Raw genomic sequence first — 27,673 nt, 5'->3', positions numbered from 1 at the left:
TAGTTAAATATTTATAAATGAAGGAAATCAATTATGGAGGCGTGTGGCTGCACAACATTATGGTGTTACAGAAGTGAAAACTTTCTTAATTATAAATATAGAATGAGTATAACAAGTTATTATATACACTAGGACTGTCAAATTAGCCAGACATTAAGATTCAGGTATTTATATTAAAAACTAGCAGTCCCCTGCAGATCTGCCCGTGTAGTAGTGAAAAAAGACAAACTTTAAAAATCAACTAACAAACCAGTATCGCTAGCTAAGTAGATGAAGGGTCTGCTCCAAAACATAGCCAAAGGTGGAGCGACTTGAATGGAGGCTGGCGCGTGAGTGAGGAGGGCCCTGCCCAGCTCCCTACTCCTGAGGTCCTGCCTCCCCTTCCTTCAGACTGCAGCCTCTGTCTCGGATTAGCTCAAATAAATTAGTGCCGCAACTGAACTATGATTCTTAGGGCGATGAGGGAAGTCGCAAAATCAACCGGAATGTTCAAGCAAATTATAGAAAGAAACCCGATCTAAATCTGTTTAGTAGTTCTCTCGTGAAAAGAGGACAGATAGACAGACTTTGGATTTTATATAGAGAGAGATAGGTATGTATTGTCATGTAGAAAACTTAATCGGGAAAAACAATCTATATAGTTATAGTTTCTAGATAGGCAGTCAGAAAAGGCATTATTGCACAGCATATGAAATCATAGTACAGCCCATAAAGCTTGTCTCAGTTCAATAAAATGAGCCGAGTAGTCCCGGCATGGTTCACATTTATTTCAGTTCTCTGAGGATGTATTTGTCTCTAAAAAAATGATTTGTTTGGATATAAATTCTGTACAGTTCTCATCTGCCAATAAAAGTGGAATAAGATGCCGTCTGCGAGATGAGTATGTTGGGCATAGTGATTTTAGCTCCAAGATCAAAAGGGGCATGGTCAGAATTAACAACAGTGTCGAACTTACAAGATTTAACAAGAAATTGTTATCTATAAAGAAATAATCAATTCTTAAGTAGCAGTGATGCACTGGTGAGTAGAAGGAATATGCTTTTGAGTTTGGGTTTAGAAATCTCCAGGGGTCTGATAAGTTGTGATCAGTTACAAACTGTGTAATTTGCCTTTGCAGTGTTAGAAGGCATCACTCCTGTGGCAGGAGATCTATCTAGGTCTGGATTTAAATCACAATTAAAGTCCCCAGCAATTATAATTTTAGGAGTGTTCACATTGGGAATGGAAGCAAATACATTTTGGATGAAGTCCCAATCATCCATATTGGGTGCATAAATATTTATCAGAATCACTTTACAGTTAAATAAATTACCTATGACAACCACATACATCCCTTCAGGATCAGATACTGTACTACATCGGATACTACAAATTATATTGTTCTATGTATAAGAATTCCCACACCTCTAGTTTTCTTTGTAAAGTTGGAATGGAATATTTGGCCAGTCCAGTCTCTGTGCAGCTGTAACTGATTCTTGCTTAGTAAGTGGGTCTCCTGCAAAAATACAATTGTACTATTTTGGACCTATTAAGTTAGAGAATACTTTTTGCCTCTTTTATTCATGATTCAGACCTTTAACATTCCAGCTTACAAAGTTAACTGTTTGGTCATGGAGACATTGCCTCTAAACTTGTGTTGTGATTTTGTAGTCTTAACTGAAAATAATTTAGCTTTGACCTTAATTTCCAATTTTCCCAGTAGTTATTTCCATGAAACCTATTTTTATTTTGGCACTTATACATTCATTTCAGTTCTAATCACAAAACATCTCCATCTTCGTACATTTTTCTTGTCATCCATTTTACATGTTACCTTCATAAGAATAACCTCATTCTATTTCTTTTTCCATGGCAATTGCCTAATAATCATAAATTGTGTCTGGATATCACCATCACCTGATCATCTTTTACATTCCTCACATTCCTAATCTTTAGCTAATAAAAAATGGTGGTCTTTTAATTAATCAATGCTCATCATTAAGTTGGGATCAGGATGGCTCACATTTGAGAGATTGAACCGCTCAGTTAATAGTTGCTTGTTGCACCAGCATCCCATAAAGCTAAAATCATAGGCACGTGTGTGGGGGCAGGCAACAACGTGCATCTTCACTGATAAGGACTGAGCTGCGGACGGCCTTGAGCAGTCAAGCATTTTGCAATTATGCAAGCCTTTAACAATTAACTCCTACATAGTAAAGCTTGCTTATATAATACATCTTGCTATAACTTCATTAATTATGATATTGATTCATGAAGTATTGTAGACACATAGACTTAAATGCTAACTAAAACATGTAAATAGGCTATTGTGAAAGCCTGCAGTAGTGGGCAGCTACCCAACTGTGTGCAGCCTCACATTATCACCTATCTGTCAGCACCAAGGCCAAGTCGCTCAGAGTGAATACAGGCAGTCTTGAGCATCTGCTAAAAGGGACAAAAAGCACAAACCTTGAATAATTAACTCTTCTACAGCTCAAAGCCAGTTAATGCAATACACTTTGCCTTTGTTAATCACCTAGGGAATTGAAAAGTCTTGATCTATACATTTAAATGCCATTAAACATATATGTGCTATTGTGGCAGCTTGCTTGCATTTCTTATGTTCAGGCGTTTGTGAACTTGTTTAGTCTTCTGTAAGCTAATGGCCACAACAGTTGTGTATTCAAAACAAAGTCTGCTTCCTCCTCCCCAATGTGGAACATTTTGCAAGACTTAATACATATTATTGTGGAATTTTGTGGAATAAACCTATGGAGCAGAATTTTTTATCACCACCTTCAATGGGTGTCTGTGAGATTGGGCTTCCCCATCAGAGGTTGCTTCCTGCCTCATGTTCAACACAGCGAGTGGTCCTGAACTGGAGAATCCGGTTAGAAAATGAATGGATGGCCATGTGAATATTCTGAGAATTAATACTAAGCCTCTGTATGCCCACTGTATTAAAATGTGGTCAATTTTGCTACCCCCATTGGATTAGTAAAATTTATCTAATCTAATCTGTCACTTCAAAATGTGTGACACTAGAAGTTTAAACGGATGCAAGTGACAGTTGATTGATCCCATTAACTCTTTCTTAAAATGTACACAAATCATGTATTTTTTATTTTTCAACTGATTTCTTAATGGGAAAGCAATAATGGAAGCTTTTAAGAAATGTTCACAAAAGATATAAAAATCACTTATTGCAGTTGCCATAACTGTCTATATGTTCATATGTCTGGCTGCATTAAACATCTCAGCTCCCCAGTATACCAATTTTCCATTTGTTTAAATTTGATACATATATTGTTCAAGAAACTTTGGTGGGAAAGTTCACCTTTCTTGGAGATATGTTCAATACAGTGTGAAGTCCAACTTTTTAAAACTTGATCCGCCCGAAACAGCAAAACAAATCCCAAATCCAAGTTAGCCAAATGCCAGGAGAGTACTCCGGCTTCTCATAAGCCCACTCACTTCTCCTGCTTCTTGATGTATATATTCACATTAATGTGAAAGAAACAAAAGGGAAAGGTTATTTATCTAGAAATTAATGTAGTAGAAATGGAATTATGTAAGAGTCACTCTGAAAAGGTTAGCACGATTACGCTACACTACCATGGAGGAATATTTCGGACAAAATTAAATAAATGCGTAAATAAATAAAAGTACCATGAAATGTGAGCATAAATAAATAAATGTGTCATGAAATGAGAGCCTAAATAAATAAATATGTCACGAAATGAGAGCATAAATAAATAAATGTGTCACGAAATATATTTTTCGTTGCTTATTTATTTATTTCATTTTGTCCGTAACATTCCTGCAAACCATCATGAAATACGGCTTGAAATAAAACTGTCACTTTCACTCGTCAAAGTTGAGAGGGTGGGCTCTAACACGCCCTCTAGTTACTGATTGGTGAATCGATAGCACAAGAATTACAGTAATTAGAAAAATGCTTACTACTGCCGATGAAATGGGTTCTGCCGAAGATATTACCTATTTCAGAGACAGAATTGAAGATTTGTCCGAAGAAATTATAATGTTGGCGGCCCTTTTAGACTTTGATATAGATGAAACTATTTTTGAAATTATCGAAGAGCAGGGTTGCAGGGAACTGAAGCTTGTCTCAGCAAACATCAGACTCAAGACAGGAACTGGACACCAGTCTATCACACGGTGTGCACACTTTCATACAAACACACACAATAGTCAGAATTTAGCAATGTCAGCTGGGAGTAACCTCACACATGAACACGGGAAGAACCTGCAAACTCCATGCATGAAGCCCTCTGGATGTGAACTCCAGTTGTTAGTCAGCTGTACTGCCCTGTGCCACTCAATCCAACTTATAGATCAGGCAACTAAGTCCCCCGAACACATCTAAATGTTAGGCCATGCATACATTCTCTAATTAATTTTTTTCCATGAGAGTAGCAGATTTTTTTTTTCACTTGATTGAGTCATTTTAAAAAGAAGAAATGCCTGCCTCAGTCTTGTCTACTTAGTTCATAGGATGCTATCGTGTTAGAGTGTAATGTAGTGCATGTTACTCACAGCAAGCTTTTAAACTTCTCTCAGTCATAAAGCTGAGAGTCCTTAAGGGGTAATAAGGAGGAAAGGGTTAATAGGACCCTGAACTGTGCCACACAGTCCAACAGCTCTGGTAGTAAATGGGTCTTGTGGTCGTCTAAAGACTTGACTTTTACCTAAGAATTGCATAGCCAGCGGTAAGCGGGGGACTGCCCTGGGTTGTCTGCTGGCCTATTATTTTGCTGTTTCACTCTTTCCACGATCAATCCCCAAAATTGAACTTGTAATCTTAACATTTGCATTCCCCCATCCACCACTCCTGAAGAATTGGATTAGTCATTCCTTGCTTTGTTTAACTCAGTTGTATTGTGTCATTACTGTTAAACATTATTCACCTTCAATATGCAATATCCACCATCTGTCACTTTCATTGTCACCCTCACCCATAGATGCAAAATAAAATATGTTTTAAATATACTGGAATGCCTTTTGTAGGTTGCATGCATTCATGTAATAGAACTTAGTGGTTCATGTGTCAATTTTTACAAAATTTCCAGCCTCTAAAAACTAGCAGACTTTGAAGTTGATATCTTTGAACATTGTCATTCAACATAAAATTTCACCAAGCAGTCCTCTGTGTGCCTCCCATATCCAAAATGAAATTCCCAACAGAAAAATTAAATGCAAAAGGTGTGTGAGTCACAAAATGGCAACAGGAGGATTAAGTAATTCAAGAAATACAAGAATCATACAATGTAGCAGCAATCCATTCCCCTCTTCAGTCACCTCCTTTATATTCTGGCAAGGGTGGAAGTGTGTCCAAAGCAAGATTTGAATTGTTTTTTTAGACTGGGAGAAATAGGAAATAAACAAAAGACTAGTCAGAGGACTGAGCAAGAGTCATTACCCAAAGGATCAACAGCACCAGCATTCTAAACCAAAACACAAGATGGAAGTTGTAGTTATAATAATGACAGAAGCTTTAGACCAGGTTTATACTTCATGCAGCGTGACATGTGCGCCTATAGACGCGACTGCTATGCAAGCAGTGTTCTGTTTATACTTGTGCATTGTAATAAGTTGAGAAGCAGACAACAAAAAGGTTTGGGGTTTTCCAGCCCCTTATATTGTCGACACTCTAGATTTTCAGAAAACAAAATACGGTCAGACATAAACAATTCATGTGCGACGCCATACTGGGCGTCGCGGCCATTTTTATAGGGGAGGAGCCGGAAGTGCAGGAATGCTGGGAAGAAGTGATGAATGATGGGAAGACATGACGTCATCAAAGATGGCGGAGGGAGGGCGGAAGTAAACGTAGCGCGGTTAGGTCTTATGGCGGAGTGTCTTTGGTTCTGTAAAACAAAGAAACAAGGTTAGTACCCTGCCTTTCCCCCCCGGCGAACACCCTTCGATGTGTTTTAGGATCCGTCCGCGACCTCCTACTCGCGCATGCGTGACATGACCCCCCCCTCAGCCCGAAACCGTCAGGACGGGCGGACCGAACCGAGAGGTCGTGGATACGGGAGAGAGCATCGGCGTTGGCCTGAAGGCCGCCATGGCGATAAGTGACTGTGAACTTATAAGGTATAAGTCCAAGAACCACCTAGTGACCCACGGGTTCGACTCTTTATGTAAGGACATCCACTGCAACGCGGCGTGGTCAGTCACCAGAGTGAACTCGCGACCCAACAGGTAGTACCGGAGATAAGTCACAGCCCATTTTATGGCCAGGGCTTCCCTCTCCACCGCCGCATACCGGGTCTCCCGGTCCAGCAGTTTCCGGCTCAGGTACATTACGGGGTGTTCAACACCATCGATACTTTGGCTTAACACGGCACCCAAGCCTGTGTCCGAAGCATCGGTCTGGAGAATGAACGGAGCTCCAAAATCCGGAGTCCGCAATACAGGCGCTGACGTTAGGGCCCTTTTTAAGTCACTGAATGCATGTTCTGCCATATTGGTCCATACCACGTGGAGAGGAGCACCTTTCTTTGTCAAATTAGTCAAGGGTGCTGCTCTTTCGGAGAAATAAGTCGAACGGCGGTAGTACCCAGCTAGCCCCAAGAAAGCCTGCACCTGTTTCTTGGTACTCGGACGGGGCCATTCTAGGATGTCTTTAACTTTGGAGCATTGTGGTCTCACCTGTCCTCGTCCCACTAGGTACCCTAAATATTTGGCCTCCTGTAAGCCAAAGAAACATTTTCGGGGATTAATGCGGAGGCCGGCGTTAGCCCATGTCGTGAGGACAGCTGAGAGCTGCGACAAGTGTTCCTCCCAGGTGCCGGAATAGATGACTACGTCATCGAGGTAGGCGGCACTATAGGACTGGTGGGGCTTCAACACTCTATCCACCAGACGTTGAAAGGTAGCCGGTGCCCCGTGCAGCCCAAATGGGAGGACCTTATACTGCCAATGCCCGCTAGGGGTGCTAAAGGCTGTTTTTTCTTTCGCGGATGCCGTTAAAGGAATCTGCCAATACCCTTTTGTCATGTCGAGGGTAGTCAAGTATCGGGCGGCACCCAGCCGCTCCAGAAGGTCATCAATGCGGGGCATCAGATAAGCATCGAATTTGGAGATCTGATTCAGACGTCTAAAGTCATTACAGAATCTCCATGAGCCGTCAGGCTTGGAAACGAGGACAATTGGACTAGACCAAGGGCTGTTACTTTCCTCGATTATGTCCATATCCAACATCCGTTGCACCTCCAATTCCACTTTGGCGCGTTTTGCCTCGGGGAGTCTGTAGGGTCTCTCCCGAACGATCATTCCGGGTTCCGTGATTATGTGCGCAATCAGCTTGGTTCGGCCCGGTGTCTCGCTCACCACTTCAGGGATGGCATGGACAGTGTTAATAATCTCCTGCCGTTGTGAGGGGGTAAGCTCTTTACCGAGGTTAAGGGCGTTCCGCCAGCGAATAAGGAGAGGGACCTACTAACATTGGGAGACTCTTCCCGGTCTTTCCAAGGTTTTAATAAATTAATATGGTAGATTCTCTCGGTTGGGCGACGATTAGGTTGGAGAACCAAATAGTCGACCAATCCTTTTCTTTCTTTAACCTCGTATGGCCCTTGCCAGTGAGCTAACAATTTAGAATGGGATGTGGGAACAAGTACCATCACTCGATCCCCCGGACGGAACTCTCGGAGGACCGAGTTACGGTTGTAACACCGGACCTGAGCTGCCTGTGCACGAGTCACGTGATCTTTGAGGATTGGTTTAATTTTCTCGAGCTTGTCACGCAGTTGCGCAACATACTCGAGTACATTTGAGGAGGGCAGAGGTTCTGCCTCCCAGCCCTCTTTTAGGATATCCAAAGTCCCGGGGCTGTAAGCCCATATAATAATTCAAAGGGGAGAAACCCGTGGACGCTTGGGGTACCTCCCTGTAGGCAAAAAGGACGAGTGGTAGGAGCTGGTCCCAATTCCTGCCATCGGCGCTGACTACCTTACGGAGCATCTGTTTGAGCGTCTGATTAAAACGTTCAACCAACCCATCCGTTTGGGGGTGATATACAGATGTCTTCAGGTGCTTTATCCTGAGTAATCTGGCAACTTCCTTGAACGTATCCGAAGTGAATGGTGTACCCTGGTCCATGAGGACTTCTTTAGGAATACCCACTCTTGAAAATAAATTAACCAATTCCCGTGCGATATTTTTTGTAGTAGCGGAGCGCAGGGGAACCGCCTCTGGGTATCGGGTCGCGTAATCAACCATAACTAATATATATTTAAAGCCACGGTTTGAGGGTTCCAGGGGACCCACTAAATCTACCCCTATTCTATCAAACGGGACCTCTATTAAAGGAATAAGGACGAGAGGAGCACGGTCCCTCCTCGGAATCTGGCGAATCTGACATTCCGGACAGGACTGACAGAAACGCGGACCTCCTCATTTATCCCAGGCCAATAAAAGCGGAGTTTAACCCTCTCCAATGTTTTTTCGGCCCCCAGATGGGCGCCTAAGAGGTAAGCATGTGCTAGTTCACACACCTCCCGCCGGAAGATACATGGCACCAACAACAATTTCCGCACCTCACCCTCGTGAGTTGCCACCCGATACAACAGATCATTTTCTAACACAAAGAAGGGCTCGCATGGCATGGAACCATCAGCATGCGTGCTACCAGGAAGAATAACTGCATTCCGGGCAAACCTTAGGGAATCATCATTCCACTGCTCTCTTTTAAAGGACAAGGCGTGGACCGAAATTGATGATCCAGGTCGCTTAACGGATCCTGGTGTGGGTTTGGCGGAAGTGTCCCCCAGCTTGTCCCTTCCCCGGCAGTTACTTCCGGGTCAGAGGATGTCGCTCGAGAGTCTACTCCCGACACGCCTGCGCCATCTTGATTTGCCCCTGTGCATGGCGTGGAGATCGCGGGAAGGGCACCTCGTCCCCTCATGGCTAGACCCAAGGAGGCTTTGGGAGCAGCGTTTATCCTACCGCAGCTAATTTTGGACCAGTCTTGCCCCAAGATTACCGGATAGGGGGGTTTAGGCAACACCGCGACCGTCATACTGGACACCTGCCCCTTCCAGGTAACATAACACTGGGCGGATCGATACGTTCTGGTCTCACCGTGTACACAAGTGACTTGTAAATGTTTCGTGAGCCACTGTCGCGGTAAGACAAAACGGCGAGAAACAATGGTAATGTTACTGCCGGAATCGAACAAAGCCACCACCGAGTGCCCATTAAGCAACACCACTCCCGTATTCGGACTTGCCAGCGGGTGAGACAGAGTACAGTACCTTTCCTTCGTAGCCCAGGTGCAGTCCATCGGCTCTGATGATGTGTTGAGGGGACAGGTTGGCAGTAGATGACCGGTTTCTCCACACTTGTAGCAGCGTGGGGAGGCCGGCTTGTCTTTAAATTTCTGCGGCGCTTCCGCAGCGCGTCGAGAGGGCTCGGGGTGGGCCACCCATCCCTGTCGGTTCCCACGCGCTTGCCGTTCCGATCCCCCGGATCGGTAGACCGCCAGTTGACGCTCTAATACCTCTAGGAGACCCGACATTTCCTTGTAAGGATGTGACCGGACCTGCTGGGCGAGAGAACTAGGTAGGGCGTTAACTAGACCTTCACAGGCCACTTGTTCTACCACTTTCCTGGCTTGGGGGCCTTCTGGCCGTAGCCACCTCCCGATCTTACCCCAGAACTCGAATGCCTGTGCTCGGGCCGGCTTCTCTGGGTCGATTTGCCAGGTTCTCCATTCCGCCGCCTGCTGGCCCGGTGTTATGCCGTAGCGGGCCAGTATCTCCTTCTTAAGAACGTCATATTTGGTGGCCTCTTCCTCGGGGAGGTCATAATAAGCGCTCTGCGCGGGTCCCTTCAGGTAGGGCGCCAAGATGGACGCCCACTCGGACCGCTGCCACTCGTTCCGGGTGGCCGTCCTTTCAAAGATCCCCAAGTAGGATTCCACGTCATCAGAGTCCGTCATGGGTACCAGGAGTGGCGGTGTATGGCGTGGACGCTCCGCTATAGCTCTCCGGGCTTCGGCCAGCTGGGCCCTTGTTAAATCCAACTCCCGGTTAGTTGCGGCCTGGGATTGTTGCAGTGCCGCAAGTTGGGCGCTCATGCCCTGTAAAACTGCATTCAGGTCTTGTCCTTCCGACATTTCCCTCGGACAACGATCCTGTTGAGAAGCAGACAACAAAAAGGTTTGGGGTTTTCCGGCCCCTTATATTGTCGACACTCCAGATTTTCAGAAAACAAAATACGGTCAGACATAAACAATTCATGTGCGACGCCATACTGGCGTCGCGCCATTATAGGGGAGGAGCCGGAAGTGCAGGAATGCTGGGAAGAAGTGATGAATGATGGGAAGACATGACGTCATCAAAGATGGCGGAGGGAGGGCGGAAGTAAACGTAACGCCGGTCAGGTCTTATGGCGGAGTGTCTTTGGTTCTGTAAAACAAAGAAACAAGGTTAGTACCCTGCCTTTCCCCGCCGGCGAACACCCTTCGATGTGTTTTAGGATCCGTCCGTGACCTCCTACTCGCACATGCGTGACAGCATATACTTTTTGTCAATCTGGAGGATACCACCAGGTGGCAGTGTGAGATATCATCACGCTGAGAAAACAACATTCGGCTTCGCTGTGTTGTGAATTGCCTGAAACATCCATTAAATTCCCAGGACACCTTGCCACAGTACCTCTGAAAAGGATGGATGTTTAATGATTACATTCAGCGATCCAAAGATGTGTCCATTCCAGCTAACATCGGGTGTGAGGCAGAAACAATCCCTGGACGGGCCATCAGATCATCGCAAAGTGAATACAAGCACACACATACACTAGCATCATTTTAGCGTCACCAAATCCCTAACCCTGCATGTCCTTGGAAGAAAACCCGAGCACACTGTGGAAACCCCCCAGGAAAACATGGAAACTCCAGGCAGGGAACACCAGGGTGACTCCCTACTGTGAGGCAGCAGTCTACTGCTCTGCCACTGTGTCGCCCACACGTGTAATTATTTAAATAAAGTTAACAATTTAACTGTAAAATGTAAAATACATGCTTTAACACATTTTATCTTGAAAGGGATAGCAAGTATAAATCTAAGGATTCTAAATGCGCAGAGAGGTGGAATATCATTAATTTAATGCGTTCTGTGTGGCAATCACTGCTTTCCCCAGGAGCATGTAGCGATTAACAAGTAGGTCAGTAAGGTGACATTTATGACATTCTACTTTAGTGATAAACTAATAGATTAAAGAAATTAAAAGAAATTTCCACTTTAATCACAAAATTAACCTTTCTTCACTGAGTCCCTAATATTTTTTTCTCTGTGGCTCAGATACACTTCAGTACATTCTGATGCTGTTGTGAAGGTACAAAAAAAATAGAAGAAAACGTCACAATCTTGTATGTGAGATCTTTAAAATGTATCATGTCATTTTGATAGGGAAGAGAAATAGTTGAAGAAAAGCACCATGAATACATTTGTATGTCAGCATTTAAGTTTGACGATTTGCTTGAACACATCAAACCATTCATCAAACATCGAAGCACTCTGATCGATCCTGTAGGTTCTGCGAAGCGGCTTGCTGTCACATGTTGATGTCACTTTCCAATTTGAACATATCACGCCCCCACTCCCAATTTTTTAAGCACTAATTTCTGACAACGTGCTCATGATTTGTGTGCCTACATGTTCTGAGCATGAAGTAGAAATCCATCCCTTTAACTGAAAATTAATACACAAAGACCCTGAAAGTTTGAATGCGGCATTTCGCAAGAAGATGACCAGGAGATGAAACAGTCAAAAAGCAGACGTGAGTCAAAGCCTAGATGGAACTCTTTTGTACCAAAGCCTAATTACTAACTATAAATCAGTCAGGGAGAACACACTAAGATTAGAAGCCAGAAATCTGAGATGGAATTACATGCTACATTTGATAGTGTTTTTATCCAAATCACGGATAGCGAATTAATCTTTGTGCTGGATTTAAAGGTTTGTGCTGCTGACGCAAGGAGTGGGGACGTCTACAGCAGCATTGCACACCAACCAGGAGCAGAGTGCCAGCAACAAGAGTCACAAAATGTTTTGGGAAAAACAAAATAATATTGTGGCAGCATGAATTAATAATCATTATGTTCAGGAAACATTGTAATGCAAGTAAACTCACGGAGAAAAAACAAACCTATTCCCACATACACTTCCATTCTAAAATCTTTCTTTCATGAGAAATAAAATCTAATACTGAACAAATCATAACATGCAGAATCCATCAGTCAATCCATTATTGTTAATGCGACCATGTTCCAGACTACAGTTTAAAGAATACAAAACACAACCTAAAGTGTTTTTGATGCATTACTGGTACCACAGCTAGATACTCTTGGTGCAGTGGAATTTGATAAAGTTTTGACACTATCAGAATTACTAGATGCTATTAACTCACTGCTGAGTGGTAAAGTACCTGGGGCCTCACACATAATGCCATGCGTAAAATTGACACTAAAATATGTCGTACAGACAAAAGTGGAAATGTGCAAATGCACAAAAAAATTCAGATGGATTAAACTGCGTAAGCCAACGTCCATGCACTTCCGCTCCATAAATCCTGGTCAGCGTGAAAAGCAACACATGTGCACGTGCCTGCCAACCCATCCTGACTCCTCCCAGAATTACGCCCCTTTGAATGTGCAAATCAATATAAGTAGCAGCTTAATTTCAGTGTTTTGTAAAAAGACAATGGCAAAAGCATAGAGAAAAAAGAAGTATTTCAGCGAATGAAAAGTGGAGGAAAGGAAAAACGTACTATTTGTTGGTTTAAGCAGTGGTATAAACAAAAAAAGGAAGTTGATTGAGTGATACAGAGTGGAGAAATTAAAAAAAGTGGTCAGATATCAAAGTCGCCGTGAAAAGGCAAGTCGTAGCCTACCATCTGAGTGTCAAACAGAAGTGTACTAGGATGCAGAGAAAAGAAAAAAAAATAGGGACACAGTGGAAAAAAAAGTCAATGTCCACTTTAATCTACTAAATCATTAAAGTAGAACGTCGTAAACTTCATCTTAAAATCAACATTTAATTTACTAGAATTTCTTAAATTCCATCGTAAAATGCTTCCTATTCTATGTGTTCTTCTATGTGCTCTACGTTTGTGAAGCACTACATACTTCTTAAATGGGCTTTCTCTTATGCTGACAGGATACAGAATACATTACATTCATGATATTATAGCTCTCTGAACAATTTAAATAATAAGATGTATACTTAATATCATTTTCATTATGAAATTAATTAAAACGTATTAAACATGGGGCCACAGTAGCGTAGTGATAGTGAGAAGCTGGCACCTGGTCCAGAGATTGTTCCTGCCTCCTCCAAGATGCTTGCTGTGTGGTGCGTGCGACCATCGATGAAATAATTTATTGCAGCAGTACTGTCTCTTTCAAACATACAGTACTAACCCCCAATTCCTGTCCTTCCTTTTTTTCTTCATGTTACCAATCACCACACAATAAGCTCTGCAATAAATGTCAAACCGTCTGAAATTGTGTACGCAAGGTGGGGTTTCTGGCATTCGAATATGCATGGCTTTATGCCAATCGTGATGTGAAAGTGGTAACGGGCGTACACAACATTTTTGTACATATGCATTTTTATACATGAGGCCCCAGGTCTGGATGGCTAGCTGAATTTTATAAAAAAAATGTTCAATTAAGTTAACCCCGCCTTTTATTAGCAAAATTTATAGAAGCCAGAGACAATAGCATTTTACTTCAAAGGTTTTGACAACTATTAATTATCATTTTTCCTAAGAAAAATAGGACTTATTACAATGTGCATCATACAGACCAAGCTCACTTCTGAATAATGATGTTAAGATACTCCCCAAAGTTCTAGCTAGAAGGATTGAGAAAGTACTTACTTCGGTAATATCACAAGACCAAACTGGATTTATTAAAGGCAGACACTTAGCTTCCAATCTTCAATGCCTGTTTAATATAATATATTCACCCCAGAGGTATTATTATGGTTGGATGGCAGATAAAGCATTTGATATGATTGAATGGGACTACCTATTCGCCACTTTGCATAAATTTGGGTTCGGCCCAAACATGTGTGCATGGATCAAACTACTGTATACCAGTCAAGTAGCTTCAGTTTGTATTAACATGATATCAGACTACTTCAAACTAGAATGCGGTACTAGACAAGGATGCCCCCTGTCACCACTGCTATTTGTAATCGCCATTGAGCCATTGGCTGTTCATTTTCAAAATGCATCAGGGATAAAGAAGATTTTCAGAGAAGGACTTGAACAGAAAATATCACTATATGCAGATGATATGGTACTGTATATATCGGACCCACAAAATACTGTGCCTGCAGCCTTAACTGTACTAGCAGAATTTCAAAAGATATCTGGACTCAAAATTAATTTAAATACAAGTGTGCTTTTTCCAGGGAATTCTCTAGCAAACAACGTTAGATTAAACACCTTCCCTTTGATCATCGCAGATTAGTTTAAATACCTAGGGGTCAACATCACAAGTAAACATAAAGCTCTTTTTCAACAAAATTTCGCATTCTGCATGGAAAAACTTAAACAAGACATGCATAGATGGTCTACCCTTCATCTTACTTTAGCAGGAAGAATTAACACTATCAAGATGAATATCCTCCCTAAGCCTCTGTTTCTATTTCAAAACATCCCCCATATACATTAACAAATATATTTAAGAAATTAGATTTAATAATTACCTCATTTATTTGGAACTCGAAATAGCCACACATCCAAAGGGTGACCCTACAATTACCTAAATCAGAAGGTGGCACGGCTCTACCTAATTTTCAATTTTATTACTGGGCAGCAAACATACAATCTATAAAAACCTGGACATGGACAGAAATAGATGAACACACACAGGCTTGGTCTGCAATAGAAATGAAATCCTGTAGTACTGCTTAATATTCCCTGCTTTGTACCCCATTAAATAGAACGTATAGTTGATATACTAACAACAATTGTCCTTCATTCACTCAGAATATGGAACCAATTTAGGAAGCACTTCAAGTTAGAGAAGCTTTTATCTGTGGTACCTCTACATGATAACATCCATTTCTGACCCTCTCAAACGTACAGTTTTTTAATGTTTGGAAAACCTATGGTCATAAATCATTTAGATATCTGTATATAAATAATGTCTTTACATCCTATGAACAATTACATTCCAAATTTAGCTTCCCATCACCACAATCTCTTCACTCTCTCCAAATTAGAAACTTTGCTAAACAAAACTGCCATAATTTCCTCACTTTCCATCTATTTCTATTCCAGAGGAAATATTGATCAGTCTTGAGGACTCAGACAGCATTTCCATAACATATAAAATAATTTTAAAGTCCCTTTCTTTAAAAAATCCAAGAGTACAGTGGGAAAAGGATCCCTCACTCAACATTTCAGAAAAGGAGTGGAAGGCTGCCACGCACAGAATTCACTCGAGGTCCATATCCTCAAAGCATACAATTATTCAACTTAAAATCTTTTATCAAGCACATCTGTCTCATTTAAAATTGTCCAAAATGTTTCCAGGACAAAATCCAACTTCTGAATGTTGCAATCAAGTTCCAACTTCACTGGACCACATGTTTTGGGCCTGCACCAAATTAACATAATTCTCGACCAAAATCTTTAAATGCCTATTAGATGGCCTTGGTGTGACAATCCCTCCTAATCCACTAACAGTTGTGTTTGGTGGGCTCACAGAGGGGCTTAAAATGGAGAAGGACAAACAAACTGTAATTGCCTTTACTACACTATTGGCACGTAGACTTATCTTGGTCAACAGGAAGAATCCTAACTCTCCTATTCTAAGTCAATGGGTAACTGATATTATATACTATTTGAAATTGAAAAAAAAAACCAAATTCAAACTTAGAGAATCTGTGCAAAAACGTTTTTTTAAAACCTGGCAGGAGCTAATCAATAACATTTTAGAATAGGCATTTATATTGGGGAGAAGGAGTCCTTTTCTCTCTGTACTGCTCTCAAAGGTTTTACTCTGGCTGTTGGCCTTCCTGTCTTTCTCATGGTTGGGGGTTGAGTTAAATTTGGTTTTGTTAAGTTTGAATTGATTGTATGGAATGTTACGTTCTTCTAATAAATTCAATAAAAGATAAAAAAAAAAAAAACCTACAGTTTACGATAAACACACAGGCACACCTAGCTGTAAGATTTCTTCCTGATATCCAAATTATTGCCTGCTTTGTCAATGCAGAAAAAATAAGGATGCAGAGGTTTGTTTTTGATTATAATGAAAATTGTAGTGCTGCAGTTTTAAAACCTGACTATACTAGAAAATGTATTAGCAGTTGTGTTAAAATTGTTTAAAAGAATTATACAAAAACCCTACATCTAAAGCAAATGTTAATATTTAGCAGTAATTTCTGAGCTAAACATTTTAGGTGGGTCACACACATGAGCGCAGCTGAATGCGAAAGCAAATGACATGAACTAAAAAGACGAATACACCTGTTTGAGGAGCCACTTGAATCAGAAACCTCTAAACAATCTGATGGAAATTTGTGTGGTAAGGAACCAAGTTAAAGTGAGACTGATCTCAAAAAAGCTGCTGAACAATTGTAATTATGAATAACAATTGGAATTCGTATAAAAAAAGTTAACATTGCTGTATCAGTGGTTAAAGTGTTTTCATTCCATAAAGGAGCACTCTCCCCAAAATTATATATATACAGGGTGATACAGAAAAACGGGAACTTTTGAAAAACCCAATAAAAATAGAAGAAATCCAACAAAAAAATTTTATTGACAGCAATTGAACCACTACAACTTGCCTTTAAGAGTAATTCAAATTATTAATGTTTGAAAATTACGTCCTGTAGATGGCGTCCTCCTGTATGTATGCATTCTTCCAATCTGCTGTTGAGGTTCCCCATTGATCGCTGCAACATCTCAGCTAGGATACCACGAACTTCGTCTTGAATTCTTTGTTTCAATTCATTCAGTGTCCTTGGCCGAGTCGTGTAGACCCGACTCTTAAGGTAGCCCGACAAGAAAAAATCACAAACGGACAAATCCGGTGATCTTGAGGGCCAGGGAATGTCACTGAATCTTGAGATGACACGGTTACCGAACAATTCTCGCACAGCTGCCATTGATTGCCTTGCAATTGATTACTAAATTACTAAATGGCAAGATTGTTTACAGCTCAAGGTCCCTGTTCCGCAGTGCTGCCAACTGTACATGGCTGCCACTACGCATTTCAAAGTTCCCGTTTTTCTGTGTTGACCTGTATGTATGTGTATATACTGTGTATATATATATATAAAAATATAAGCATTATATACTATTATAACTGTGTTTTTTTCTCATAACAAATATTATTTGAGTATTTTTGTGTGCTAAACCAAAAACTTCAAACAATCTACTTTGAAGTGAGTGTTTTGGATTCCACTGAATGCCGCAAGGAAAAAAAAAACTAATTTGCAGATTGTTGTTTTTGATATGTGCAGCAGTTTCTGTGGTGTAAGTGAAGCATTAAGTGCTGAAATTTGGCTATTATGTTTTGAATGTGATAATTGTTGACACTATAGCACCTTAAAATTGGTCAACAGTTTGGGAATCACGCAAAACAGCAACACCTCAGTATCAGCTATATACTGTAAGTCATTATGGATGCACCTCCGGTATTTATATCTCATTATGAACATCATGCTTATTTATGTGTTTCTACAGATTTACAACAGAACAATCATTTGACCTCATATCTGTCACCTCAGCATAAGAGACCACAGCAGACACAGAACAATGAAAATCTGAAGATATCAACATCTGATTTACACTGTTCCACACTGGCCTCTTTGCAGTATAATTTCCAACCTGTTGTGAAACTAATCAGGATTAATGATGTGAGCACTCATCAGCAGGGGAAGAATACAAAATCTATGATATCAAATTTATGCAAAGTAAGTGAGAAAAGTTGTCACAGCAAATCTAAGGATACAAATTGTAGAAAAGGCCAACTGAATCCAAACTGCAGCTCTGAATGTGGTAAATACACCAACAGGAGCACTTTTCAGAGACACAAACAAATTCACATTGGAGAAAAGCCATATTGCTCTCAAGAATGTGGTAAACGATTTTCTACTGGACAAGGCAACTTGTTAGCCACTCAAGAGTTCATATTGGTGGGATGCTGGAGAATAAAGAATCAGTGATATCAAGTTTGTGCAAAGAGAGTGAAAAACATTGTAACAGGAAATCTAAAGATAAAAACCATACAAAAGATAGACAGAAGCGACACTTCTGCCCTGAATGTGGGAAACAATTTGTCAGCAATAGAAATCTTGAGAGACACAAAAGAATTCACACTGGAGAAAAGCCCTATTGCTGTCTAGAATGTGGCAAACGATTCTACCAGAAATGCCATCTTATTAGCCACACACGAGTTCACACTGGTGAGAAGCCATTTAGCTGTTCTGAATGTGGAAAACAATTCTCCCACAGTAGTGCTTTACAGTCACACAAGAGATTTCACACTGGAGAGAAGCCATATAGTTGTTCTGAATGTGGCAAACTATTTTCTGAGAGCAAAAGCCTTCGGATCCACATAAGAATTCACACTGGAGACAAACCATTTTCCTGTCCTGAATGTGATAAACGATTCTCTGACAAGAGCTGTCTTCGAAGTCATGCAAAAATTCACACTGGACACAAACCATTTTGTTGTCCTGAATGTGGTAAATTATTTGCTCAGAGTAGCAGTTTCCGCGCACACATCAGACGTCACACTGGAGAGAAGCCATATTGCTGTTCTGAATGTGACAAACGGTTTTTTCACAAACCTAATCTTCAGATCCACTTAAGAATTCACACTGGAGAGAAGCCATATTGTTGTCCTGAATGTAGCAAACCATTCTATGACAGGAACAGTCTTCGTAGCCATGCAAGAATTCATATTGGAGAAAAACCGTTTTCATGTTCTAAATGTGGCAAACGGTACTCTTATAGTAGCAGTCTCCGGGCACACATCAAACGGTACAATGGATGCAAAAAGAAATTTGTCAAATGTGCAACAAAACAAGAGAAATAGTGTTGGTTGCGCTGGGATCAATAAAAAGAATCTTTCAGACAGTTCTTGATACCTTACCAATTACCATAACTCTGTATGAACTGCCAAAGGAAGAGTTATTGGAATAATGCAGGTTCTACACTTGCATCGCTGCAAATTTAAGGGAGTAAGAAATGAAGTAATTCAACTGAACTGTCAAGACTAAAGAATGAGGTTCACTCGTTTCTGAATATTGTAGAAAGCAAACCAAGAAAATTTGGAGAAATTAACCCAGAGAGAGGCAGTATTGTTCTTCTGAATGTAGAGGACTATGACCAATTAGACATTTCACATTTATGATGTTTGCTGTACATTGAATAGAATTAAACAGTAAAGAATATTTATGTAATGCCACCTGCCTTTCAGGTTTAAAAGGCTGATAATTCCAAGACCAGTACAACAGGAATGGTGAAGCAAGTGTTAGCTGTGCAACATTACAGCCAAAGGAAACCTCTCTGGTGTGGTATCAGAGCTGGATGAGGCTCTTACTCGCACCACTGCAACGAAGAAGTAAAAAAACCTAAACATGCAACAGGGAGAAAATAAAGTCCAGTGTTCAACCATAGATAAACTTGAAATTATATTCTGAATTCCAACTTTGGGGTTAGACCAAGAGGGTTTATGCAGAAAATGTGATATTTCTTATACATAGTGATTTTGAAATTAGAGTAAATGTTGTCAATGTAAGATAAAAATCTTAAATTACCATCACTTAAGGAAAAAAAAAAGTTTAGGCCAGTTTTGAGAATACCTTGGAAAAAGCTGCACAAGGAAAGAGCTGGAAGAAAAACCAAAAAGAGAAAGAGGCTAGAATGGTTATGTGATTCTCTGTGTGTGTAAGATATCTGAGAGCTACATTTATTTATCAACTCCTGCATGAAAGATAAAAGTGCCAGAATATTTGATGCTAAAGTAAACAAATATTGTGGAAGTGCAAGAGACACACAAGAGACTGCTCTGTTTAGTGTTTGGAAAAGCAGCAACATTTTTAACAAAAGCATGAAATTGTTCCAAAAATTCTTACAGCTTAAAGGTGAACATAATGTCTGTTTTTAATTTTACTTTTAAGAAAGGGATTCTACAAAGAACTATAAAAATGAAACAAAGAACACTGCCTGGAAATTAGCAAAATAAAGTAGCATAGAAAGATCACAACCTAGGGCTGAAGTACACTCGAGTCATTTCAGTGTGAGAACAAACCTAAATGAAGACTCCAGACCATGAGAGAGGCTGACAAAGTACCCAACCCACTACTCTTTAAAACATTGGAGACTTGCAGAAGTCACATTGATTTGGTGGCTCTTCTGTGTCCTTTGCTCTCCTCCCATCCTTCAGGACCCTCACACTACATTACTTGTATTGTAAAGTAATTTCTACTCACCCTGCACTCTGAATAAGTTTTTCTGAAGACATCAGCAAATCTGTGAATAACCTGAACAAACACAAGGATCTGATCTGATCCCTGGAATTCAAAGACTTGTTTTTACTGTAACGCACTCCTCTCAGGACCACCCAAGAAAGACATCAATCAGTTGCAACTGGTGCAGAATGCAGCTGCTAGAATCTTAATGAGATAAAGAATATTTGAGCATATCTCTCCAGTTCTGATGTCACTACACTGATTACCTGTGCCATTTAGAATTGACTTTAAAATACTACTTACGGTTTACAGAGCCTTAAATAATCTCACTCCATCTTATATATCAGAATGTCTGACACCTTACATTCCAAACCGTACCCTTAGATCTTCAAATGAGCGTCTGCTTATAATTCCATGAGCTAAACTTAAAAGAAGTGATGAGGCGGCCTTCTGTTGTTATGCACCTAAAGTATGGAATAGCTTACTGATTGAAATTCGCCAGGCTAATACGGTGGAGCACTTTAAAAAAACTGCTAAAAACTCATTACTTTAACATGGCTTTCTCATATCTACATTTTAGTGTACCCCGGATTAAACTATATATGTATTGAATGAACAATTTCTTCATGGCTCCGAAATCCATACTAGTCCATACTTTTCTCTGCTGTTGTTTTTTTTCCATTTTTTCTGTGGTGACGATCTGCACGACCACCACCTGATCAGGGTACCATGCAGTCCCTACGTTGATAGATTGAAGGGCAGATGTCCACGTGGCCATTTTCATGAAATTCTTTCACGTGAAGCCTGAAATCCATAAGGACTGATTGAGATCATTTGTGTTAGGTAGAATGGCCAGTGGGGGCTGGGGGGTCTCGTGGCCTTGGGACCCCTGCAGATTTTGTATTTTTTTCTAAAGTCCATCTGGAGTTTGTTTGTTTTTTCTGTCCTCCTGGCCATCAGACCCTATGTTATTCTTTGTTACTTTGTATTTCCTAATATTATTTTTGTTTTGTTCTTTTATAAATTTTTCTTTCCTTGTCTTGTAAAGCACTTTGAGCTACGCCATTTGTATGAAAATATGCTACATAAATAAATTTTACTGTTTTAACTGCATACTTCACTCTTGGAGGACAGAAACAGGCACTGCAATGCAGACATCACTAAAAAAAACAAAAGTTTGGAAAATGGAGATGCAGCCGAGTTTTTGAAAATAGTGTGGCATGCCATCTTTCCTGCTTTATCTGGGTTTGCTCTAATAAGTGAATTTCCACTGGATTTATTCCCTGTGCCAGGATTTATCTTGCCTGAAGACATTGACAATAAAATTCATAAAACCATGATAATCTTGAAGCTGGAAAATTCCAAGTCTTTCAGGTGAAGGTCCCTGCATATTTTTATTTGCCATCTACTCCTCCTCAACTGCAGTGGTAAAGAAGGCAATGCAACCTGCTATTTGGGGAGCACAAGTGACAGGGCTGTGCCCATTCCTCCTTTGTCCAATTCACCTTAAATTGTTTTTTGATGTGGTTTCTGAGTTTGTATTGGTGTTCACTTTCCTTTCTTTGTATGTTTCATTACAAAGTGTAGTTAAGTTTAAGGGGGGCTGGTGGATTTTTTGGGTGGATGCCCAATTTCTACCATGTCATCTGATTGGCTGCTGGATTTTAGTGGATTAGTTGTATATTTACCATTCCGGGTTTGGTTATTTATGTAGTTTATGCTTTGCTATGATTTGCTTGTCTTCTGTAAGTACATAAGTGTTTAGTTTTCATGTTTTATTTTTGTCCTACGCAGCCCAATATTGGCATTGGCGCCGACTTGTGTTGGTGTTTTGTTTTGTTTTTTTTTTTGCTTTGTTTTTCTCTCCACAATTTTTGTTATCCCTTTCATTTATGTTTTCCGATTTTTGTCTTCAACTCATTTGAATGGCTAACGTAACTGTCTCATCTTTGAACATTCATGGCCTAGAGTCCAATACTAAACCATCCAGTATTTTAGCCTGTTTGTTGTCCAGGTGTTATTTAATATTGCTTTCCTTCAGGAAACCTGACTGTTGGCTAAGGATGTGCCTGTGCAATCTCTGCTGAATTGGCGTTAGTCTCTTGCTGCAATTCTCCTAGCACACTTTCCATTAACTTTCCTCACAGATTGTCCAATTATCCTGGACACCATAGGCTCCTCTACCTGCATATATCTGAGTTTACCCCTTAACAGGGAGGGCGGGATGGTATCGAAGGCATTGGAGAAATCAAAAACCATAGTCCTCCCAGTGCTGCCAGCTTTGTCCAGGCAAGAATAAGCCGTGTGGAGCAAATATACTGCTCAAAAGAATTAAAGGAACACTTTTTAATCAGAGTATAACATAAAGTCAATGAAACTTATGGGATATTAATCTGGTCAGTTAAGTAGCAGAGGGGGTTGTTAATCAGTTTCAGCTGCTGTGGTGTTAATGAAATTAACAACAGATGCACTAGAGGGGCAACAATGAGATGACCCCCAAAACAGGAATGGTTTAACAGGTGGACGCCACTGACATTTTTCCCTCCTCATCTTTTCTGACTGTTTCTTCACTAGTTTTGCATTTGGCTACAGTCAGTGTCACTACTGGTAGCATGAGGCGAATCCTGGACCCTACAGAGGTTGCACAGGTAGTCCAACTTCTCCAGGATGGCACATCAATACGTGTCATTGCCAGAAGGTTTGCTGTGTCTCCCTGCACAGTCTCAAGGGCATGGAGGAGATTCTAGGAGACAAGCAGTTACTCTAGGAGAGCTGGAGAGGGCCATAGAAGGTCCAGAACCCATCAGCAGGACCAGTATCTGCTCCTTTGGGCAAGGAGGAACAGGATGAGCACTGCCAGAGCCCTACAAAATGGCCTCCAGCAGGCCACTGGTGTGAATGTCTCTGACCAAACAACCAGAAAGACTTCATGAGGGTGACCAGAGGGCCCCATGTCCTCTAATGGGCCCTGAGCTCACTGCCCAGCAGCATGCAGCTCGATTGGCATTCGCCATAGAATACCAGAATTGGCAGATGCACCACTGGTGCCCTGTGCTTTTTACAGATGAGAGCAGATTCACCCTGAGCACGTGACAGAGGTGAAAGGGTCTGGAGAAGCCATGGAGAACATTATGCTGCCTGTAACATCATTCAGCATGAGCAGTTTGGTGGTGGGTTAATGATTGTCTGGGGAGGCATATCCATGGAGGGTCACACAGACCGCTACAGGCTTGACAAAGGCACCTTGGCTGCCATTAGGTATCAGGATGAAATCCTTGGACCCATTGTCAGACCCTATGCTGGTACAGTGGCTCCTGGTGCACGACAATTCCTGGCCTCATGTGGTGAGAGTATGCAGGCAGTTTCTGGAGGATGAAGGAATTGATACCATTGACTGGCCACCACACTTTCCTGACCTAAATCCAATAGAACACCTCTGGGACATTATGTTTTGGTCCATCCAATGCCACCAGGTTGCACCTCAGACTGTCCAGGAGCTCAGTGATGCCCTGGTCCAGATCTGGGAGGAGATCCCCCACAACACCATCTGTCATCTCATTAGAAGCATGCACCGATGTTGTCAAGCATGTATACAAGAACACAGGGGCCATACAAAGTGCTGCGTACAATTTTGAGTTGCTGCAATTAAATTTTGGCAAAATGGACTAGCCTGCCACATAATTTTTTCATTCTGATTTTTTTTTAATTCAGGGCTCTGTAGGTTGATCATTTTCATTTCCATCAAACGATGTGGCATCCTTTCGTTCCTAACACATTACCCAGTCTATATCAGTATAGATATCCAGGAGGATTTCTTTTTCCTATTGAGATCTGATGTGTTTTCAAAGTGTTCCTTTAATTTTTTTGAGCAGTTTAGATAACGGTATCCAACATTCCAGTCGCTGTCTGAGAGGTAAACTGCAGTGGGTCCAGGTGGTCTACCACAAGAGGACTCATTTAGTCCAGGACCAGTCTGTCAGAGGTCTTCATGATGCAAGACGCAAATGCCTTCTGGTCTGTAGTCATTAGGTGAAGAGGTGCCTTCTTTCTTTGGAACGGTAACAATGCAGAATGTTTTCCACAGCAGTGTCACTTTCTGGAGCCTTAGGAACAGACTGAACAGGTGACATTGTGTTGAGGTTTAGATCAAGGATCAATATGAAAAGTGATTGGTTTTAGAACTATTAAAAGGAGTTGCTTGACATCTTTTTAAGTGGCTTAGACTGGCACAATTATTTTACAGACCACTGCTTTTGATTTTAATGTGGCCTGCTTGCTTTTCACTTGCCTTTTTTTAAAGACTAAGAACGCTGTGTTTTTGAGGGAATAGAGGAAATAAGTTTTTGTTTTGGGACATGGCAGCTTTGCTGGACCTTTTGACTCACCAAAGTCTAAGTTTTTGGAAAAACCTTCAATGCCCCCAGACTTTGAGGAAACTAAATAAACTTGCACTCTAGCGCATAAACACTTTAAACTTATAAACATTTTAGTATTTAAATTTGAATATTAAGGCTTGTGAACATTTCAGATGATCAGATTAAAAGCAAGCTGTATTGTGTTAGGTGTGACAGTAGGGGGCGCTGTCACTCCTCCAAACCCACAGACAACATGTCCAGACACCAGGTAAAAGTCCCATTAATAATTTTAATTTCTTATATAATGTGCACAAAGCACCTCCACCTCCACAATACACAATAATAATCAATAATGAACAATAATTGATACAATAAATCCTCCTCTCCACCCAGTAGCTCCGTCACACTTCCTCTCAACTCCGGCTCAGCTTGCTGGGTTTCCCACAGTGCTTTAAATAGTCCGTGACCCGGAAGTGCTCCTGTCCTTCAGTCCACGTGATCCAATAGCACTTCCGGGTTAGATAAAGATTCATATTTTTCTTCAGCCTGGAAGTACTTCTGTTCTTCCGTCCCCGTGACTTGGGAGTACCTCCGGGCTGTAGGGAAAATAGAAATCCCTGTGTCTCCCTGCAGCGTCCTCCGATAGCACCCACGGCACCCAGCAGAGCTGTGAAGTCGAACTCCATCTCCCGTGATGCCCTGCGGGAATCCGGGGCACCTCCATGCTGCAGGGAGGACTCCATCTAGCAGCCTGGATGTTTTGGCCGGGATAAGCTGCCAGCCATCTTTCACATAGGTTAGTTAGGTTCAATTATACAGAAGTTTTAAGAATTGATTATCAAGGTTAGCCCCTGTATTGGTAAGTCAGACTGTATGTGGCTGCACGTCACTGGCTGATGACGCAGCTGCCTTTGCTCTCAGGCTGTAACATTGGCCTGGATACATACATTCTAGACAGCATTTAAATTCCTATGTCAATGCTTCCTTGTGAATCAATATCTTAATTAATCAAGGTAAAACAACATATACTACATCAGCTGGTTTTGAGCAATATAAAAATGTAAGGGTTCATTAATAAAGGTTTTAGCACTGTGCTTGCTAACTCAAGGCCTCTTACCTGCTTCCAGCTGCAGCAGCTGAGCTCTTATCAGTAAAGCTGTGTGCTGCGCTTACCAGCACAGCTGCCTATGATTTTAGTCTCACTGGATGCTGGTCCAACAAGCAAGTATTCGTTGAACAGTTCAGTTTTTCATATGTGGGACATCCTGGTCCCAACTTAATGATGAGGGCTGATCAATTAAAAGGCCTCCGATTTGTATTAGCTCAAGATTGAGAATGTGAGGAATGTAAAACATGATCAGATGATGGTCATCTAAAGGCTAGGAGGCAAGTATGACCTTTGAGCCCTAATGATTGTTATGAAAAGATTGATTATTATTAGGTAATTGTTTTGAAAACAGATACAGCACGAGGTCATTATTACGAAAATAACATGTAATGTGAATGAAGAGAATTATGTATGAAATGGGGATGTTTTATGATTAGAACTCTAATAAAAACTAACCACACCCAAATCACTGGGCTCATTTCATGAACTGAGACAGGCTTTGTGTGCTCTGCAGTTGTTTCGTATGCTTTGCAATAAAGTCTAAATTCTGACTGCCTTTGTGAAGACTCTGTTAATTTTTTCTGAAGGTTTCTCCACAACAAGTGGACACCACAGTGTTGACTAACATAGGCCTTAAGAACTCAGTGACTGACTCCATCAGGACTCAGTTTTTCCTGTGTAGCTATGTCATTTTGTCTCCTTACTTGGTCTTCAGTTATGAACAGTTCGCACTGATGGTCAGAGGTGGACTTGTAACTGGCCATTATACTTAACATGGTAAGATTTGGTGAGGTAGTGAAGATTGTGTGGGAGGACTGGTCATTGGAAGAGGGTGGCAGTGAGATGGAAAATCCATCAAAACAATTGATTCCGGTTATCAGCTTTGTCCACATCCCCTTCCACCACCTGAGCCTTGCATTGCTTGAGTCCTGTAATTGTGTCCAGTCCATTCCAGACACCCTTCATGTTATTCTGAGTGAGTTTGTTTTCTGTTTTAGCTTCGTAAGCTTCATTTCCTTCATTCAGCTTTTTCTTTAGTTCTCCCTGTTTGTCGTTCAGAACTTCTTTGTCACCTGATTTAAATGTTCCCTTTTTCTATGTTTCGGGAAACCTTTTAGCTTCTTAGTAATCCAGGGCTTATTGTTTGGAAAGAAATGCACTGTCTTTGAGGGTACCACAGTGTCAACAGAAAAGTTAATATAGTTGTGCTGCAGTGATGGAGCCCCTCAATGTCACCCTCATGTGACTCGACCATCATTTCCCAGTCTGTCATTTGGAAACTGTCATTCAGGGCCATTTCAGCCTCCAGGATGCACCTCCTCACTATGCTTGATGTCTAATAAGAGGCCTGTAGCTGGTAATAAGATGAATCTGGTTTTGGTAACATCTGCCCAAAGGTGGAAGAAATTTACACTTAAAGGTATTTTGAACATTTGAATAGAGCAGGTCCAGCTTGTTTATTTCCTTGAGTGGAACATGACAAAAACGGATGGAGGTCTCACGTCACTGTTGTCATCACATATTATAACTGCAGAATGAGTCATCATGAAAGTGTTGGTGACAGCGTGAATCTTTTCTCTTGCTGAGTCTCCATTTTGTGAGGAAGATAAACATTAATAAAGATGATGTAATTTATCTCTCTGGGCAAATAACATAGAAGAATTCCAACAGGCAGCATTTCAGTGTTTGAATTACAAACTGTATTTGAATTAGTTTTAAATGTAATTCTTATTTCTTTTCACAGTGGATCA

General features: G+C 41.1%; 1 protein-coding gene across 1 annotated transcript in view; it reads left to right on the top strand.

Annotated features, from left to right (window-relative positions):
• LOC120534395 (gastrula zinc finger protein XlCGF52.1-like) overlaps positions 1-20,743 on the top strand; it is a 38,941-nt gene extending 18,198 nt beyond the window's left edge. The window contains exon 3 of the mRNA XM_039761946.1: positions 17,725-20,743. Within this exon, the coding sequence (XP_039617880.1) occupies positions 18,182-19,081 (900 nt within the window). The 5' untranslated portion in view covers positions 17,725-18,181 and the 3' untranslated portion in view covers positions 19,082-20,743. The remainder of the gene's footprint in view (positions 1-17,724) is intronic.
• Positions 20,744-27,673: the final 6,930 nt, after the last annotated feature.

This window comes from Polypterus senegalus, chromosome 8 (genome assembly GCF_016835505.1).
Source record: "Polypterus senegalus isolate Bchr_013 chromosome 8, ASM1683550v1, whole genome shotgun sequence".
Classification (NCBI taxonomy): Eukaryota; Metazoa; Chordata; class Cladistia; order Polypteriformes; family Polypteridae; genus Polypterus; species Polypterus senegalus.
This window is presented reverse-complemented; position numbering and strand designations above follow the sequence as displayed.